The sequence below is a fragment of the Coregonus clupeaformis genome, chromosome 23, assembly GCF_020615455.1.
Source record: "Coregonus clupeaformis isolate EN_2021a chromosome 23, ASM2061545v1, whole genome shotgun sequence".
NCBI classification, from domain to species: Eukaryota; Metazoa; Chordata; class Actinopteri; order Salmoniformes; family Salmonidae; genus Coregonus; species Coregonus clupeaformis.
Window position 1 is genome coordinate 50,058,715 of NC_059214.1, and position 19,903 is coordinate 50,078,617.

The window sequence follows — 19,903 nt, forward strand, 5'->3', positions numbered from 1 at the left end:
TGTATAAAAGAGAGGGAGAGAGAGAGAGAGAGAGAGAGAGGGAGAGGGAGAGGGAGAGGGAGAGGGAGAGGGAGAGGGAGAGGAGAGGGAGAGGGAGAGAGAGAGAGAGAGAGAGAGAGAGAGAGAGAGAGAGAGAGAGAGAGAGAGAGAGGGGAGAGAGAGAGAGAGAGAGAGAGAGAGAGAGAGAGAGAGGGAGAGAGAGAGAGAGAGAGAGAGAGAGAGAGAGAGAGAGAGAGAGAGAGAGAGAGAGAGAGAGAGAGGAGAGGGAGAGGGAGAGGGAGAGAGGAGAGGGAGAGGGAGAGGGAGGGAGAGGGAGAGGGAGGGAGAGGGAGAGGGAGAGGGAGAGGGATAGAGAGAGAGAGAGAGAGAGAGAGAGAGAGAGAGAGAGAGAGAGAGAGAGAGAGAGAGAGAGAGAGAGAGAGAGAGAGAGAGAGAGAGAGAGAGAGAGAGGGGAGAGAGAGGGATAGAGAGAGAGAGAGAGAGAGAGAGAGAGAGAGAGAGAGAGAGAGAGAGAGAGAGAGAGAGAGAGAGAGAGAGAGAGAGAGAGAGGGGGAGAGGGATAGAGAGAGAGAGAGAGAGAGGGATAGAGATAGAGAGAGAGAGAGAGAGAGAGAGAGAGAGAGGGGGAGAGGGAGAGGGAGAGAGAGAGAGAGAGAGAGAGAGAGAGAGAGAGAGAGAGAGGGTATCAAATCTTGGATATCCATGGACTTCTTGGTTACACCAACACGCAAGTCATCATTCAGAAGATCAGTAACTTGGGATGGACAACAGGCTCACCTTCCCCATCTCCTTGTGGAACTTCTCCTCAAAGCCAGCCATACTCTGGAAGGTGCTTACGTAGAAGCCAACACGACTATGGAGACAGATAGAGGGGATGGAGATGGAGAAAAGAGATGGAAGGGGGAGAGAGATTTTACAAATAATTCTTATAAACCTTATTGAAATGACATGTCTTAAGTGCATAGCTAGTACTGTCTATAATATCGAACACTACAAATACATATATTCTAATTTTTCTTCCATTCCAGACGTACCTTTTCCATAGTGAGATGTACCTGTTCCATAGTGATATGTACCTGTTCCATAGTGATATGTACCTGTTCCATAGTGATATGTACCTGTGCCATAGTGATATGTATCTGTTCCATAGTGAGACGTACCTGTTCCATAGTGATATGTACCTGTTCCATAGTGATATGTACCTGTTCCATAGTGATATGTACCTGTTTCATAGTGAGATTTACCTGTTCCATAGGGAGACATACCTGTTCCATAGTGATATGTACCTGTTCCATAGTGATATGTACCTGTTCCATAGTGATATGTACCTGTTCCATAGTGATATGTACCTGTTCCATAGTGATATGTACCTGTTCCATAGTGATATGTACCTGTTCCATAGTGATATGTATCAGTTCCATAATGATATGTACCTGTTCCATAGTGATATGTACCTGTTCCATAGTGATATGTACCTGTTCCATAGTGATATGTACCTGTTCCATAGTGATATGTACCTGTTCCATAGTGATATGTACCTGTTCCATAGTGATATGTACCTGTTCCATAGAGATACGTACCTGTTCCATAGTGATACGTACCTGTTCCATAGTGATACGTACCTGTTCCATAGTGATATGTACCTGTTCCATAGTGAGACCTACCTGTTTCATAGTGAGATTTACCTGTTCCATAGGGAGACATACCTGTTCCATAGTGAGACGTACCTGTTCCATAGTGATATGTACCTGTTCCATAGTGAGACGTACCTGTTCCATAGTGATATGTGCCTGTTCCATAGTGATACGTACCTGTTCCATAGTGATATGTACCTGTTCCATAGTGATACGTACCTGTTCCATAGTGATATGTACCTGTTCCATAGTGATATGTACCTGTTCCATAGTGATATGTGCCTGTTCCATAGTGATACGTACCTGTTCCATAGTGATACGTGCCTGTTCCATAGTGATACGTACCTGTTCCATAGTGATATGTACCTGTTCCATAGTGATATGTACCTGTTCCATAGTGATACGTACCTGTTCCATAGTGATACGTACCTGTTCCATAGTGATATGTACCTGTTCCATAGTGATATGTACCTGTTCCATAGTGATACGTACCTGTTCCATAGTGATATGTACCTGTTCCATAGTGATATGTACCTGTTCCATAGTGATATGTACCTGTTCCATAGTGATATGTACCTGTTCCATAGTGATACGTACCTGTTCCATAATGAGATGTACCTGTTTCATAGTGAGACCTACCTGTTCCATAGTGAGGGCAGTTCCTCCTGCAGATCTTCATTAATCTCCTCAAACACCTTCTGAGCTCTCTCCAACTCATCCTCCGCCTGACACACACAGACACACAGACATACAGAACACACACACAATATCTGTCACAAGGCTCTGATGATTCTTTTTATCGCTTCCCGTTCCAATACGCTACACACTGAGTGGACAAAACATTATGAACACCTGCTCTTCCCGTTCCAATACGCTACACACTGAGTGGACAAAACATTATGAACACTACACACGACAGACTGACCAGGTGAATGATTAAGGGGAGGAGACAGGTTAAAGAAGGATTTGTATTTATTGTGTATGTGTTCCATTCAGAGGGTGAATGGGCAAGACAAAATATTTAAGTGTCTTTGAACTGGTAGGAGCAAGGCGCACCGGTTTGTGCCAAGAACTGCAACGCTGCTGGGTTTTTCCACGACTAGCCAACTACTTGGCCAACTACTGGCCAACTACTAGCCAACGACTAGCCAACTACTTGGCCAACTACTGGCCAACTACTAGGCCAACGACTAGCCAACTACTAGCCAACTACTTGGCCAACGACTAGCCAACGACTAGCCAACTACTAGCCAACTACTAGCCAACTACTGGCCAACTACTTGGCCAACTACTGGCCAACTACTAGCCAACTACTTGGCCAACTACTGGCCAACTACTAGCCAACTACTAGCCAACTACTTGGCCAACTACTAGCCAACTACTTGGCCAACTACTGGCCAACTACTTGGCCAAACGACTAGCCAACTATTAGCCAACTACTGGCCAACTACTAGCCAACTACTAGCCAACTACTAGCCAACTACTTTTTTGCCAACGACTAGCCAACTACTAGCCAACTACTAGCCAACTACTAGCCAACTACTGGCCAACTACTAGGACAACGACTAGCCAACTACTAGCCAACTACTTGGCCAACTACTAGCCAACTACTTGGCCAACGACTAGCCAACGACTAGCCAACGACTATCCAACTACTAGCCAACTACTAGCCAACTACTAGCCAACTACTTGGCCAACGACTAGCCAACTACTAGCCAACTACTAGCCATCGACTGGCCAAATGGAGACTCTTTCTAAAGTTTTAAAGCTATTGCAGGCAGATTATATACTAGACTAGATTCTTAAATCCCCATGAAAGCAGTAGTCGACAGGGTGGTTGACAAGGGTGATGGACCCACCTGGTTCCTGGAGAGGTTACTCTGAGCAATGTTGTGGGCTGACAGGATGCCCTGAGCCCAAACTGGAGTGGCCCTCTCCAACAGAGACGCTGGCTGGAGGTAGGAAGAGAGAGGATAATATATAGAGAGGGAGGGAAGAGAGAGGATAATATATAGAGAGGGAGGGAAGAGAGAGAGAGAGAGAGAGAGAGAGAGACAAAGAGAGAGAGAGAGACGAGAGAGAGAGAGAGAGAGAGAGAGAGAGAGAGAGAGAGAGAGAGAGAGACAAAGAGAGAGAGAGAGAGCGAGAGAAAGATAGAGAGAACAAGAGAGAGAGAGAGGGAGAGAGGGAGAGAGAGAGAGAGAGAGTCATTTTCAACAGATATATTTAGTTCAGAGTAAATTACTGGGAAAAGACAACAGATTGATGTTAATTACAGAATTAACACTGAATTAAAAAGTGCCACATATCCAGTGTTGGGAGAGGTTCTGTTACCTTGGTGATCTTGATGCCCCCATCCTTTCCTTTCTTCCCCTTATTGGTAGAAGGGTGGTTGTGTCTGGCGCTGTCGTAATCCACAAGCTTCCTGTCACGCTTAGCGATACGAGACTGAAGAAGAACAACATGACTTTACTGTCCAGAGAAACGGGGGGGGGGAGTGAGAAAGACTAACACACGTGATGAGAGCAGGTCGGTAGGCAGTATGTATGAATCAAAGCTAATCATCAGGAAGGGAGTACGATGATGACGATCCTACCTTAATGTCAGGGAACTGCCCCAGATAGGATCCTACCTTAATATCAGGGAACTGCCCCATATAGGATCCTACCTTAATATCAGGGAACTGTTCCAGATATGATCCTACCTTAATATCAGGGAACTGCCCCAGATAGGATCCTACCTTAATATCAGGGAACTGCCCCAGATAGGATCCTACCTTAATATCAGGGAACTGCCCCAGATATGATCCTACCTTAATATCAGGGAACTGTTCCAGATATGATCCTACCTTAATATCAGGGAACTGCCCCAGATATGATTCTACCTTAATATCAGGGAACTGCCCCAGATATGATCCTACCTTAATATCAGGGAACTGCCCCATATATGATCCTACCTTAATATCAGGGAACTGCCCCATATATGATCCTACCTTAATATCAGGGAACTGCCCCATATATGTGTCCATGGATATCAAAGCATTATCCACAAGCTTCTGATGGAAGTCTGTCCACAGAACGTCACTGTCCTGCAACCGGAACAGAAACAAGGACGTCGCCATTAAATTGCACTAGAACACACACACACACACACACACACACACACACACACACACACACACACACACACACACACACACACACACACACACACACACACACACACAATGTATTTACCTGTATATAGGGCAGACACTGTGCCAAAGGGTCAGCTGAGCCAAACGGTCAGCTGAGCCAAACGGTCAGCTGAGCCAAAGGGTTAGCTGAGCCAATGGGTTAGCTGAGCCAAAGGGTTAGCTGAGCCAAAGGGTTAGCTGAGCCAAAGGGTTAGCTGAGCCAAAGGGTTAGCTGAGCCACCCCCTTGTTTCTAGGAAACCATATTTAGGAAGAAGTCATTATCATCTATGTTTTCAAAACTGTTCTGTTTACATGAATTCTGTTTATTTCACGGGATACAACTGAAATACTGTATACGTAGACATTTTTGTGAGAAATAATATGATATATTTACCTTGACGTAGTGACGCGGAATGCAAAAAATGGCTCAACATACCCCACTCTCTGCTACAGCTGGATGACCAGCCTACCTCAAATGTGTACACACCATTCAGCTCCTTAAATAATTCTGACGCTACATACATTCCTAACTACGTAATTCCTAAGTCTATGACTCCACTGAGTATTTAAAACAAATAAATTACCTCAATGTTGTTTTCCCAACTTCTCTAAGCCTCTAGTTACACTAGAGAGAGAATAATGTGGAGAAAATGAAGGGGACTAATGAAGGACAAATGAGGCATGAATTAATGAATGAGCACAGATGATGAGCATAGCAGAAGTATAGCTAGGTACTGAGAAGAACACAATGGACAGGGAACTGATGATATGAGAGAGGAGAGGGTAGCCTCGTTCAACCATCCTGATCTCACTACAACGAGAGCACTGCGGTCAGGATGGTTGATCAGGCTAGAGGGAGTCGAGGATTTAGAGCTACAGTCTGGGATTTGGGAAGCTGTTAAATGGTCATTTCAATTAGCAGGACTGCCGTTATGTTGTTGTTTTTCGAATACCAGAATGTAGCTTTAATGCAGTTAAAAAGGAATGTGTCGGAGCGCTAGATCAGAGCCAGAATCATACTATGAAAGCTATGCTCTAATATCAAACTGTGCTAACTCAACACACGAGTACAGCTCCTACTTCTGTCACAAGGGAGAGTGATGGTGAGAATGACCGTGAGTGAGTGAGAGTGAGAGAGACAGTGAGTGGGACAGGGAGAGAGAGTGAGAGAGACAGGGAGAGAGAGAGCAAGAGAGACAGGGAGAGAGACAGGGAGAGAGAGAGTGAGAGCGAGAGTGAGAGAGACAGGGAGAGAGAAGGAATGATTGAGGGCTGAGAGACTGCGACAGAGGAAGAGACAGGAGGGACTGACAGAGGAGAGACTGTGACAGAGGAAGAGACAGGAGGGACTGACAGAGGAGAGACTGCGACAGAGGAAGAGACAGGAGGGACTGACAGAGGAGAGACTGTGACAGAGGAAGAGACAGGAGGGACTGACAGAGGAGAGACTGTGACAGAGGAAGAGACAGGAGGGACTGACAGAGGAGAGACTGCGACAGAGGAAGAGACAGGAGGGACTGACAGAGGAGAGACTGTGACAGAGGAAGAGACAGGAGGGACTGACAGAGGAGAGACTGTGACAGAGGAAGAGACAGGAGGGACTGACAGAGGAGAGACTGTGACAGAGGAAGAGACAGGAGGGACTGACAGAGGAGAGACTGTGACAGAGGAAGAGACAGGAGGGACTGACAGAGGAGATACTGTGACAGAGGAAGAGACAGGAGGGACTGACAGAGGAGAGACTGCGACAGAGGAAGAGACAGGAGGGACTGACAGAGGAGAGACTGCGACAGAGGAAGAGACAGGAGGGACTGACAGAGGAGAGACTGCGACAGAGGAAGAGACAGGAGGGACTGACAGAGGAGAGACTGTGACAGAAGAAGAGACAGGAGGGACTGACAGAGGAGAGACTGTGACAGAGGAAGAGACAGGAGGGACTGACAGAGGAGAGACTGCGACAGAGGAAGAGACAGGAGGGACTGACAGAGGAGAGACTGTGACAGAGGAAGAGACAGGAGGGATAGAGGGATGGGTCAGTGAAGGAAGTTAATCTGACTTTTGTAGCATAAATAAAGATGACCTCTGACCTCAACGATAGAGTCCACTTCATCTTTGCCGTACCACTCCGGCTCATACATGTCAGACAGACACTCCTGAAGGTTCTTGGAGGACTCGTGCATCGCTGTAGACAGACAGAGAGACAGACAGACAGATTTATCAGCGAAGGAGATAGTGCTGTGCCCTGACTGTAGTGAGGAATGCACCATGGTTCTGTACTGACTACAAATATCCGGGTCGTGTCAATTAAGGACTACAAGGTAAACACTTTAATGGGTTTTGAAATGGCAAATGAAAGTAGCGTTAGTTATTGGACAAGTCCAAGTAGGGTCTCCCTGTTTCAGTCTAGGACTGGAGTCTTAAAGGGTTATGTAGACATCACAGAGAAAGTCTTACTTTGTACTGCAGCCAGGTAGACCCTCAGGTCTTTTTGCAGTTTGGATCCCTCTGTCTGAAAACAGAAGATAAAACACGTGATTTTACACAGATTACATCTTTGGTGGGTGAGACAAGGGAAGACTGTGGATTGAACTATAGATGGCAAGGAATGGAGGCAGCTACTGGTTGTTTCAGTCCAGGGCTGTTTTCTTAAGGGGTATGTAGAAATAACAGAAATAATTCTACTTTGTATTGCAGCCAGGTAGACCCTCAGGTTTTTTTTTAGCAGTTAAGAGCATTTGGTCAGTAACTGAAAGGTCGCTGGTTTGAAACCTCGAGCCGACTAGGTGAAAAATCTGTCGATGTGTGCTTGAGCAAGGCACTTAACCCTAATTGCTCTAGTAAGTCCCTCTGGAAAATAGCGTCTGCTAAATGACTAAAATGTTAAATGGTTGGGTTCGTACAAGATTCTTACATATTGTTTGTTGAAGTTGATAACTCCCTCCTCAAATGCAACATCTCTGGTCTCATCTGCTTTCCCCAGCTTCTGCATAACCTGGAAAAAGACATTCAACCATGGATACAGCAGATACAGTACCAGTCAAAAGTTTGGACACACCTACTCATTCAAGGGTTTTTCTTTATTTTTACTATTTTCTACATTGTAGAATAATAGTGAAGACATCAAAACTATGAAATAATACAGTGGGGGAAAAAAGTATTTAGTCAGCCACCAATTGTGCAAGTTCTCCCACTTAAAAAGATGAGAGAGGCCTGTAATTTTCATCATAGGTACACGTCAACTATGACAGACAAAATGAGGAAAAAAAATCCAGAGAATCACATTGTAGGATTTTTAATGAATTTATTTGCAAATTATGGTGGAAAATAAGTATTTGGTCACCTACAAACAAGCAAGATTTCTGGCTCTCACAGATCTGAAACTTCTTCCCCTGTCGATGTTCCCTTGAGCAAGGCACTTAACCCTAATTGCTCATGTAAGTCGCTCTGGATAAGAGCGTCTGCTAAATGACTAAAATGTAAATGTTATGGATGCGACACGGAATGTAGTGGACATTGTTATTGAATAGCCACTGCATTATAGCAGGCCAGATAGATAATTAATTTAATTAGCAGAACATCCAATTGCTTTAGCTACACTAATAATACAATTATTTATATTGGCCAATTTGGAATACCCACCAGCATCTAGCCTATTGGATGTGTGTAAGGAAATAACTGATGGATTAAATAGCATCCTGTTCAGTATGACGGTGCAGTGACATAACCAATGGGTTGGACTGTACTTTTCTCTGCAATCATTTTTGAAAAAACGTTTGCTTAAAAACTGGAAATCAAATTACCCTGCATCATTAAGACAGTGGATGAATCAAAATGACCCTCCATCGTTAAGACAGTGGATGAATCAAATGACCCTCCATCGTTAAGACAGTGGATGAATCAAAATGACCCTCCATCATTAAAAGACAGTGGATTAATCAAAATGACCCTCCATCGTTAAGACAGTGGATGAATCAAATGCATTATTATTTATTTATTGTGGTCCTCTGTAGCTCAGCTGGTAGAGCATGGCGCTTGTAACGCCAGGGTAGTGGGTTCGATTCCCGGGACCACCCATACACAAAAATGTATGCACGCATGACTGTAAGTCGCTTTGGATAAAAGCGTCTGCTAAATGGCATATTATTATTATTATTAAATATAGAAAATATATGGGCTACAGGGAGAAACAGAATAGCAATTTGAGCTCATTTGGCATTGAGTCTTACAAGCACTAGAAATGGAAGCTGTGGGAACATGTGGGTCTGAGCAGGTGTGATGTCATCGATGTTTATGTGTCTGTATTTTCTCTTTTGTCTATGTATGGTTTATATATTTTGAAGATTAAAAAAAAAAATATCTTACAACAACAAATGTACCGCTATCCTGTCGATGGTACTATGTTTTTATAAAGGTGTTGTGTCATTGGACGGAACCAGATATCATAATGGAAAATAACCGAAACAAGCGGTAAATAACAACAAATTAAACCTTAGTCTGTTTCTTACCTTCTCTTGGGCCCGTGTTAATTTCTTCTGCACGTTACTAGCGAGTTTCCCCGCAGTAACCCCCTTCCCCATCCCCAGCTCAGCCATTTTGTCTTCCGATAAGCTCTCGATTCAATATAATACAAATAAGAACTCCTACGGAAAAAGAAGAGACATCAACGTCACCGCTCGTTATATTAGGCTTATGTACCGTTACAACGTTTCGTAACGGGTGACTGTGTGTTCCGAATAGACCAAGCGAAGGTTTTCCAGCTTCCAGCGATGCGTAGGGTACGGTAGCCTTCCGTTATGTCAGTCAGTGGATGATAATAACCAATGCAGAGGGGTTGCCTCTTAAAGCGACAGCTGACTAGCCCACTGCACATCCTACTATTTCCTTAGGCCTACTGTCATTTCCCCTTTATGCACTTGGAGGCGACATTGCTTTGGTCAGCTCACCAAATAAAACGGAAAGTCCTGTCTGGACTAAAGACTTGTACTGTAAAAAGTCCTGTTTGGACTAAAGACTTGTACTGTAAAAAGTCCTGTTTGGACTAAAGACTTGTACTGTAAAAAGTCCTGTTTGGACTAAAGACTTGTACTGTAAAAAGTCCTGTTTGGACTAAAGACTTGTACTGTAAAAAGTCCTGTTTGGACTAAAGACTTGTACTGAAAAAAGTCCTGTTTGGACTAAAGACTTGTACTGTAAAAAGTCCTGTTTGGACTAAAGACTTGTACTGTAAAAAGTCCTGTTTGGACTAAAGACTTGTACTGTAAAAAGTCCTGTTTGGACTAAAGACTTGTACTGTAAAAAGTCCTGTTTGGACTAAAGACTTGTACTGTAAAAAAGTCCTGTTTGGACTAAAGACTTGTGCTGTAAAAAGTCCTGTTTGGACTAAAGACTTGTACTGTAAAAAGTCCTGTTTGGACTAAAGACTTGTACTGTAAAAAGTCCTGTTTGGACTAAAGACTTGTACTGTAAAAAGTCCTGTTTGGACTAAAGACTTGTACTGTAAAAAGTCCTGTTTGGACTAAAGACTTGTACTGTAAAAAGTCCTGTTTGGACTAAAGACTTGTACTGTAAAAAGTCATGTTTGGACTAAAGACTTGTACTGTAAAAAGTCATGTTTGGACTAAAGACTTGTACTGTAAAAAGTCCTGTTTGGACTAAAGACTTGTACTGTAAAAAGTCCTGTTTGGACTAAAGACTTGTACTGTAAAAAGTCCTGTTTGGACTAAAGACTTGTACTGTAAAAAGTCCTGTTTGGACTAAAGACTTGTACTGTAAAAAGTCCTGTTTGGACTAAAGACTTGTACTGTAAAAAGTCCTGTTTGGACTAAAGACTTGTACTGTAAAAAGTCCTGTTTGGACTAAAGACTTGTACTGTAAAAAGTCCTGTTTGTACTAAAGACTTGTACTGTAAAAAGTCCTGTTTGGACTAAAGACTTGTACTGTAAAAGTCCTGTTTGGACTAAAGACTTGTACTGTAAAAAGTCCTGTTTGGACTAAAGACTTGTACTGTAAAAAGTCCTGTTTGTACTAAAGACTTGTACTGTAAAAAGTCCTGTTTGGACTAAAGACTTGTACTGTAAAAAGTCCTGTTTGGACTAAAGACTTGTACTGTAAAAAAGTCCTGTTTGGACTAAAGACTTGTACTGTAAAAAAGTCCTGTTTGGACTAAAGACTTGTACTGTAAAAAGTCCTGTTTGGACTAAAGACTTGTACTGTAAAAAGTCCTGTTTGGACTAAAGACTTGTACTGTAAAAAGTCCTGTTTGGACTAAAGACTTGTACTGTAAAAAGTCCTGTTTGGACTAAAGACTTGTACTGTAAAAAGTCCTGTTTGGACTAAAGACTTGTACTGTAAAAAGTCCTGTTTGGACTAAAGACTTGTACTGTAAAAAGTCCTGTTTGGACTAAAGACTTGTACTGTAAAAAGTCCTGTTTGGACTAAAGACTTGTACTGTAAAAAGTCCTGTTTGGACTAAAGACTTGTACTGTAGGCCTACTAACTGTGTGAAGAAGTACAGTATGGGAACAACCAGAGAAAAATAATAGGCTAGTTAAAGACAAAGGCCGAGGTTAGTGTCAATACATCAAACACAAACTGTAGCTTATTGTGTGGGCCGGTCCGACGCTGTCCATGGTGCTGAATGACTGTAAGTCTACTACAGCCCCGGTACCTGTCCATGGTGCTGAATGGTCAGTGTTCTGTGTGTGAATGTTGTGGACCACGGACAACGCACAGGGGAACGGTTTTCCCTAGACTTTTCTTCAAAATGTACCCGATGTACACTACAAGAATTGAAAAGGCTTTAATGTAGCGTGATCCTTTCAGATTATCTGATCTAAATATGAATTTGTACTGTATGCTATTTTCTCTTATTTATTTAATTTTCGACAGTAAACAAAGCAAAGAACAGAACATGACTTCGACACGTCTCGAGTAGCGCACTCCTCCACCCATTGATATTATCTCCTGTGCTGTAGCCTACAACCCCGTGTTCACGTGTATAATGGTATCATCCAAGGCAAGCTGGAGCTACGTGATGCGAGCGGAGGACGCTTGAACACAAAGAAATCACAGCGTCCGATTGGGAAGAACAAGAGACACGGAATCCCAAGCCAAGAGATGGACCCCAATTTAGGACAACAGTTTTAATGAAAAACAGGCTTGATTTTATATTTATAATCATTATTTCCATTGAATATTACAGAAGCTGGAGCGTTGAGAAGTTGTTCTGTATCCGGATGGCTTGGTGGTCGGGAGTGTGCTCTCTCTGTCAAGCCGTGGTTCTGTTGCCTCTGTAGCGTTTGAGACAGACAGGGACTGGGACAGGGTTGAGGGACATGACTGTCTTGGATGCTGTGAGCTGACACAGAGGAGGATTCAGTGGACGCTGGCTGGGAATATAGCCTATGTTCTCTATGCTGGATCGTTAAGGAGGTGAGTGAAGCAGGTGCAGTTTTCTTTTGTTCTTCAATAACCGCCGTTGGTTGTTGGATGGATTTGGACAGTGTGTTCAAGGCTTACTGTAGCCGGTCTCTCTGAAAGGGGATGCTTGATGACAAGACATGATGGAGACAATTGACATACAGTAAGATGATACATCAATTCGTTGGGAAAATGTCACATTGTCATGAAAAAAACAGGGTTTGTAATGAGTCTTGTTTTTGTTGTTTTGTTTTCATAATAACAATGTAGCCTATGTCTCAACACCTTTCACTGTCTCCGTACAACCGTTGTTGTAATATCCCCACCAAACAAAATAATCGCTGTGGTTTTTTATAAACGTAGGTTTTTATTAGATATTAGGGTGTATAATTACGAGCCACAGCATGTAAACAAGATCATGTAATCGATTCCCCGCTTGCCGACTGCCCTTCCCGCGAACTCCATCGCATGGTGGAAAGTCACGTGTGCAATCTGACTACTAGGTCCATCACAATCTGTGTAGACAATTAAGCACAATGTTTCGATATAATATAATTAGTAGTAGCTTTTAATGGCTTTTTAAAATATTTGTATACCGTTTTTTTTTTTTGCATCCGCCTATACAAGAGACCACTAGGTAGGCCTATGAATTCAGTAATAGTTGTTTACGTATTTCATTCTTTGTCTATGTGTGCGTGGAGGGATGTGGCTGGAGAAATGGAACCAGCTGAGGGATGGGGGCTGGAGAAATGGAACCAGCTGAGGGATGGGGGCTGGAGAAATGGAACCAGCTGAGGGATGGGGGCTGGAGAAATGGAACCAGCTGAGGGATGGGGGCTGGAGAAATGGAACCAGCTGAGGGATGTGGCTGGAAAAATGGAACCAGCTGAGGGATGGGGGCTGGAGAAATGGAACCAGCTGAGGGATGGGGGCTGGAGAAATGGAACCAGCTGAGGGATGGGGGCTGGAGAAATGTAACCACTCTTAAATTTACAGACAGAGAGCTATGGGTGCAATGACCCTGAGAGCTTTGTGTGTATAAGGCTCTTGTCAAGGAGGATGTGTTTTCCACCGCTGTGATTGGCAGTGTTTTGGGCTGTGGTTGTTACAGACAACAATATATAAGCTAGCCTTTGTTATGTACTGTATGAGGGTTGAGGCTCATGATGTGTTAATTGAACAATTTGTTGTGAAAAAGCTCTTAAAACAATTGACATTTTAAATATTCGCTTGTTTGAAGATTTTTAAATTCCCCTGTGTATTGAAGGCAGAACAAGTGCATTTCAATCATTGCTTTAGACAGACATCGTTTTAGGGGTAGTGAGTGATGGATGGTTAGGATGAGGAAGGAACGCATTGGGAATGTAAAATGGATGCTGCATATTGGAGCGTGAGATGAACAGCGTTAAATGGTGTGAAATGGGGGCATTGTGTTTTGAAGTCAGTTCTGTAATAGAGAGAGAGAGAGGGGGTGAGGGAGAGAGAGAGAGAGAGAGAGAGAGGGGGTGAGGGAGATGAGAGAGGGGGGTGAGGGAGATGAGAGAGGGGGTGAGGGTGATGAGAGAGGGGGTGAGGGAGAGAGAGGGGTGAGGGAGAGAGAGAGTGGGGGTGAGGAAAAGGGAAAAGAGGGGGAGAGGGGGAACAAGAAAGAGTGAGAAGGAGAGGGATAGAGAGAGGAGGTGATTTTTGTATTTGTATTTATTAGGGATCCCCATTAGTTCATGCCAAGGCAGCAGCTACTCTTCCGTGGGTTTATTATGGATCCCCATTAGTTCCTACCAAGGCAGCAGCTACTCTTCCTGGGGTTTATTATGGATCCCCATTAGTTCCTGCCAAGGCAGCAGCTACTCTTCCTGGGGTTTATTATGGATCCCCATTAGTTCCTACCAAGGCAGCAGCTACTCTTCCTGGGGTTTATTATGGATCCCCATTAGTTCCTGCCAAGGCAGCAGCTACTCTTCCTGGGGTCCAAACATATTACAAGACTTACATTACTTATAAAACAAAAGATAAAGCAGTACATCATATAGCATTATTATACCACTACATATCTATAATACAAAATGATTAATACCACCATACAACAATATCCCAATGTGTGCACATGCATGTGTCTATACCTTTGTGTGTGTCTCTTCACAGTCCCCGTTGTTCCATAAGGTGTATTTTTACCTGTTTTTTTTATCTGATTCTACTGCTTGCATCAGTTACAGTACCTGATGTGGAATATAGTTCCCTCTAGTCATGGCTCTATGTAGTACTGTGTGACTCCCATAGTCTGTTCTGGACTTGGGGTCTGTGAAGAGACCTCTGGTGGCATGTCATGTGGGGTATGCATGGGTGTCCGAGCTGTGTGCCAGTATTCCAAACAGACAGCTCGGTACATTCAGCTTGACAACACCTCTTACAAAAACAAGCAGTGATGAGGTCAATCTCTCTTCCACTCTAAGCCAGGAGAGACTGACATGCATGTCATTAATGTTAGCTCTCCGTGTACTTTTAAGGGCCAGCTGTGCTGCCCTGTTCTGAGCCAACTGCAATTTTCCCAAGTCCCTCTTTGTGGCACCTGACCACACTACTGAATAGTAGTCCAGGTGCGACAAAACTAGGGCCTGTAGGACCTGCCTTGTTGATAGTGTTGTTAGGAAGGCAGAGCAGCGCTAAATTATGGACATACAGTGGGGAAAAAAGTATTTAGTCAGCCACCAATTGTGCAAGTTCTCCCACTTAAAAAGATGAGAGAGGCCTGTAATTTTCATCATAGGTACACGTCAACTATGACAGACAAAATGAAAAAAAAATTCTCCAGAAAATCACATTGTAGGATTTTTAATAATTTTATTTGCAAATTATGGTGGAAAATAAGTATTTGGTCAATAACAAAAGTTTCTCAATACTTTGTTATATACCCTTTGTTGGCAATGACACAGGTCAAACGTTTTCTGTAAGTCTTCACAAGGTTTTCACACACTGTTGCTGGTATTTTGGCCCATTCCTCCATGCAGATCTCCTCTAGAGCAGTGATGTTTTGGGGCTGTCGCTGGGCAACACGGACTTTCAACTCCCTCCAAAGATTTTCTATGGGGTTGAGATCTGGAGACTGGCTAGGCCACTCTAGGACCTTGAAATGCTTCTTACGAAGCCACTCCTTCGTTGCCCGGGCGGTGTGTTTGGGATCATTGTCATGCTGAAAGACCCAGCCACGTTTCATCTTCAATGCCCTTGCTGATGGAAGGAGGTTTTCACTCAAATTCTCACGATACATGGCCCCATTCATTCTTTCCTTTACATGGATCAGTCGTCCTGGTCCCTTTGCAGAAAAACAGCCCCAAAGCATGATGTTTCCACCCCCATGCTTCACAGTAGGTATGGTGTTCTTTGGATGCAACTCAGCATTCTTTGTCCTCCAAACACGACGAGTTGAGTTTTTACCAAAAAGTTCTATTTTGGTTTCATCTGACCATATGACATTCTCCCAATCCTCTTCTGGATCATCCAAATGCACTCTAGCAAACTTCAGACGGGCCTGGACATGTACTGGCTTAAGCAGGGGGACACGTCTGGCACTGCAGGATTTGAGTCCCTGGCGGCGTAGTGTGTTACTGATGGTAGGCTTTGTTACTTTGGTCCCAGCTCTCTGCAGGTCATTCACTAGGTCCCCCGTGTGGTTCTGGGATTTTTGCTCACCGTTCTTGTGATCATTTTGACCCCACGGGGTGAGATCTTGCGTGGAGCCCCAGATCGAGGGAGATTATCAGTGGTCTTGTATGTCTTCCATTTCCTAATAATTACTCCCACAGTTGATTTCTTCAAACCAAGCTGCTTACCTATTGCAGATTCAGACAGAGGAGCCTCTTAAAAAGAAGTTACAGGTCTGTGAGAGCCAGAAATCTTGCTTGTTTGTAGGTGACCATATACTTATTTTCCACCATAATTTGCAAATAAATTCATTAAAAATCCTACAATGTGATTTTTTGGATTTTTTTTTCTCAATTTGTCTGTCATAGTTGACGTGTACCTATGATGAAAATTACAGGCCTCTCTCATCTTTTTAAGTGGGAGAACTTGCACAATTGGTGGCTGACTAAATACTTTTTTACCCCACTGTACTTCTCCCCATCTTAGCTACTGTTGTATGAATATGCTTAGACCATGACAGTTTACAATCCAGGGTTACTCCAAGCAGTTTAGTCACCTCAACTTGCTCAATTTCCACATTATTCATTACGAGATGTAGCTGAGGTTTAGAGTTTAGTGAATGATTTGACCCAAATACAATGCTTTTAGTTTTGGAAATATTTAGGACTAACTTATTCCTCTTTGTTAAGTGTTGCAGTTATTTCAGTTGCTGTAGTACAGGGTTCTTCAATTCCGGACCTGGAGGGCCGAAACACTTCGTTTTTTTATTTCTACCTGGTAGTTAATTGCACTCACCTGGTGTCCCAGGTCTGAATTAGCCCCTGATTAGAAGGAGAGGATGAAAAACAGAGGTGTTTCGGCCCTCCAGGACCAGAATTGAAGAACCCTGCTGTAGTAGCTGACGGGTATAGTGTTGAGTCATCCGCATACATAGACACACTGGCTTTACTCAAAGCCAGTGGCATGTCGTTATTAAAGATGGAAAAAAGTAAGGGGCCTAGACAGCTGCCCTGGGGAATTCCTGATTCTACCTGGATTATGTTTGAAAGGCTTCCATTAAAGAACACCCTCTGTGTTCTGTTAGACAAGGAACTCTTTATCCACATTATAGCAGGGGGTGTAAAGCCATAACACATACGTTTTCCAACAATCTTTTATCATCAATTTCTCTCAGCCAATCATCAGTCATTTGTGTAAGTACTGTGCTTGTTGAATGTCCTTCTCTATAAGCATGCTGAAAGTTTGTTGTCAATTTGTTTACTGTAAAATAGCATTGTATCTGGTCAAACACATTTTGTACAATAGTTTACTAAGGGTTGGTAACAGGCTGATTAATCAGCTATTTGAGCCAGTAAAGGGGGCTTTACTATTCTTAGGTAGCAGAATGACTATTGCTTCCCTCCAAGCCTGGGGGCAAGCACATTCTAGTAGGCTTAAATTGAAAATATTGCAAACAGGAGTGGCAATATCGTCCGCTATTATCCTCAGTAATTTTCCATCCAAGTTGTCAGACCCCGGTGGCTTGTCATTGTTGATAGACAACAATACTTTTTTCACCTCTTCCACACTCACTATAAGGAATTCAAAATTGTAATGCTTGTCTTTCATAATGTGGTCAGATATACTTGGATGTGTAGTGTCAGCAATTGTTGCTGGCATGCCATGCCTAAATTTGTTAATCTTGCCAATGAAAAAAATATTAAAGTAGTTGGCAATATCAGTTGGTTTTGTGATGAATGAGCCATCTGATTCAATGAATGATGGAGCTGAGTTTGCCTTTTTTCCCAAAATGTCATTTAAGGTGCTCCAAAGCTTTTTACTATCATTCTTTATGTCATTTATCTTTGTTTCATAGTGTAGTTTCTTCTTCTTTTTATTCAGTTTAGTCACATGATTTCTCAATTTGCAATACGTTTGCCAATCGGTTGTGCAGCCAGACTTATTTGCCATTCTTTTTGCCTCTTCCCTCTCAACAATACACTTTTTTAATTCCTCATCAATCCACGGGGATTGAACAGTTTTTACAGTCATTTTCTTAATGGGTGCATGCTTATTAGTAACTGGAATAAGCAATTTCATAAATGTGTCAAGTGCAGTGTCTGTTTGCTCCTCATTACACACCACGGACCAACATATATTCTTTACATCAACAACATAGGTGTCACGTTCGTTCATGAACGGGTCAGACCAAGGCGCAGCGTGATATGCATACATGTTTATTTGACTGATAAACACAACGACCAAACAAGAAACGAAACGTGAAGTCCAAGGTACACAAACAACATACCTAACACGGAACAAGATCCCACAACCCACTAGTGCCAATAGGCTGCCTAATTATGGTCCCCAATCAGAGACAACGAGCGACAGCTGCCTCTGATTGGGAACCACACCGGCCAACATAGAAATACACATACTAGAATAAACAACAAAGACAATCACAACATAGAAAATCACACCCTGCCTCAACAAATAATAGTCCCCAGAGTCAGGGTGTGACAGTACCCCATAAACCCCCCCCCCCCAAAGGTGCGGACTCCGACACCGCACAACCTTTACTTAACAGGGTAGGGGCCGGGTGGGCATTCTGCCTCGGAGGCTCGTTTGGTGGGATCTTCTGTCACGTTCGTTCATGAACGGGTCAGACCAAGGCGCAGCGTGATATGCATACATGTTTATTTGACTTATAAACACAACGACCAAACAAGAAACGAAACGTGAAGTCCAAGGTACACAAACAACATACCTAACACGGAACAAGATCCCACAACCGACTAGTGCCAATACCTAACACGGAACAAGATCTCACTACATCCAATGGCATCTCTGCAGCATTAGTAAAGATATGATCAATACATGTTGATGATTTAATTCCTGTATTGTTTGTAACCACCCTGGTAGGTTGACTGATAACCTGAACCAGGTTGCAGGCACTGGTTACAGTTTGAAGCTTTCTCTTGAGTGGGCATCCTGATGAAAGCCTGTCAATATTTAAATCACCCAGAAAGTATACCTCTCTATTGATATCACATACATAATCAAGCATTTCACACATGTTATCCAGATACTGACTGTTAGCACTTGGTGGTCTATAGCAGCTTCCCACCAGAATGGGCTTTAGGTGAGGCAGATGAACCTGTAGCCATATTACTTCAACAGTATTTAACATGAGATCCTCTCTAATCTTCACAGAAATGTGGTTCTGAATATAAACAGCAACACCTCCACCATTGGCATTTCTATATTTTCTGTAAATGTTATAACCTTGTATTGCTACCACTGTATCCTCAAAGGTTTTATCTAAGTGAGTTTCAGAGATAATCAGAATATTTAATGTCATCTGTTACTAGCAAATTATTGATTTCATGAACCTTGTTTCTTAAGCTACACATGTTAACGTGGGCTATTTTGAGCACTTTCCTTCTGGATGGTCTGAGGAAGAGAGTGGGAGTGAGAGAGAATGGGACTGGGAGAGAGAGAGTGATGGGAGAGAGAGAGAGTGTTGGAGAGAGGAGTGTTGGAGAGAGATAGTGGTGGGACTTAGAGAGGGAGATAGAGAGAAAGAGAGAGAGGGTGGGTGGTGGGACTGTGTGTGTGAGAGAGAGAGAGAGAGAGAGAGAGAGAGAGAGAGAGAGAGAGAGAGAGAGAGAGAGAGAGAGAGAGAGCGAGAGAGAGAGAGAGAGAGAGAGAGAGAGAGAGAGAGAGAGAGAGAGAGAGAGAGAGAGTGCAAGAGGGGGACTGCAAGAAAGGATTACAGAGGGAGAAAGTCTATTCTAACCCTATTAATCCAATTCACTGCTGTCCTTCCCACCAGCTCTATAGACACCAGCTCCAGCTACAGATTTACCATGCCAAAGCCATGCAGTCTTTATCCAGGGAGCTGCTGCTGCACAGCCAACAGAGGAGACGGTGACTCTTTTTGATTGAGGGTGTGGTTTTATACAAAATATAATACATGTTTTATTTGACAGATGCCTTTGAAGGTTTTTTTTTGTTTGGAGTTCTAGAACATCATGTAGAGAGAGGGTCATGTTC

The 19,903-nt window shown here is 43.2% G+C and overlaps 2 protein-coding genes across 4 annotated transcripts in view; one reads left to right on the top strand and one right to left on the bottom strand.

The window, feature by feature from the left end:
• LOC121536442 (myc box-dependent-interacting protein 1) overlaps window positions 1-9,599 on the bottom strand; it is a 49,741-nt gene extending 40,142 nt beyond the window's left edge. For both annotated transcript variants that reach the window (XM_041843705.2, XM_041843704.2), the window contains exons 1-9: window positions 9,316-9,599; window positions 7,722-7,802; window positions 7,265-7,319; window positions 6,898-6,992; window positions 4,627-4,722; window positions 3,969-4,082; window positions 3,494-3,586; window positions 2,274-2,359; window positions 778-853 (exon numbers count right to left, since the gene is read on the bottom strand). In XM_041843705.2, coding sequence (XP_041699639.1) covers window positions 778-853; window positions 2,274-2,359; window positions 3,494-3,586; window positions 3,969-4,082; window positions 4,627-4,722; window positions 6,898-6,992; window positions 7,265-7,319; window positions 7,722-7,802; window positions 9,316-9,402 — 783 coding nt within the window. In that variant the 5' untranslated portion in view covers window positions 9,403-9,599. The remainder of the gene's footprint in view (window positions 1-777; window positions 854-2,273; window positions 2,360-3,493; window positions 3,587-3,968; window positions 4,083-4,626; window positions 4,723-6,897; window positions 6,993-7,264; window positions 7,320-7,721; window positions 7,803-9,315) is intronic.
• Window positions 9,600-11,856: 2,257 nt separating this feature from the next.
• The window catches only part of tmem198a (transmembrane protein 198a), a 57,360-nt gene continuing 49,313 nt past the window's right edge, over window positions 11,857-19,903 (top strand). For both annotated transcript variants that reach the window (XR_006657305.1, XM_045206754.1), the window contains exon 1: window positions 11,857-12,241. The gene's annotated coding sequence lies outside the window, so the exon portion shown is untranslated. The remainder of the gene's footprint in view (window positions 12,242-19,903) is intronic.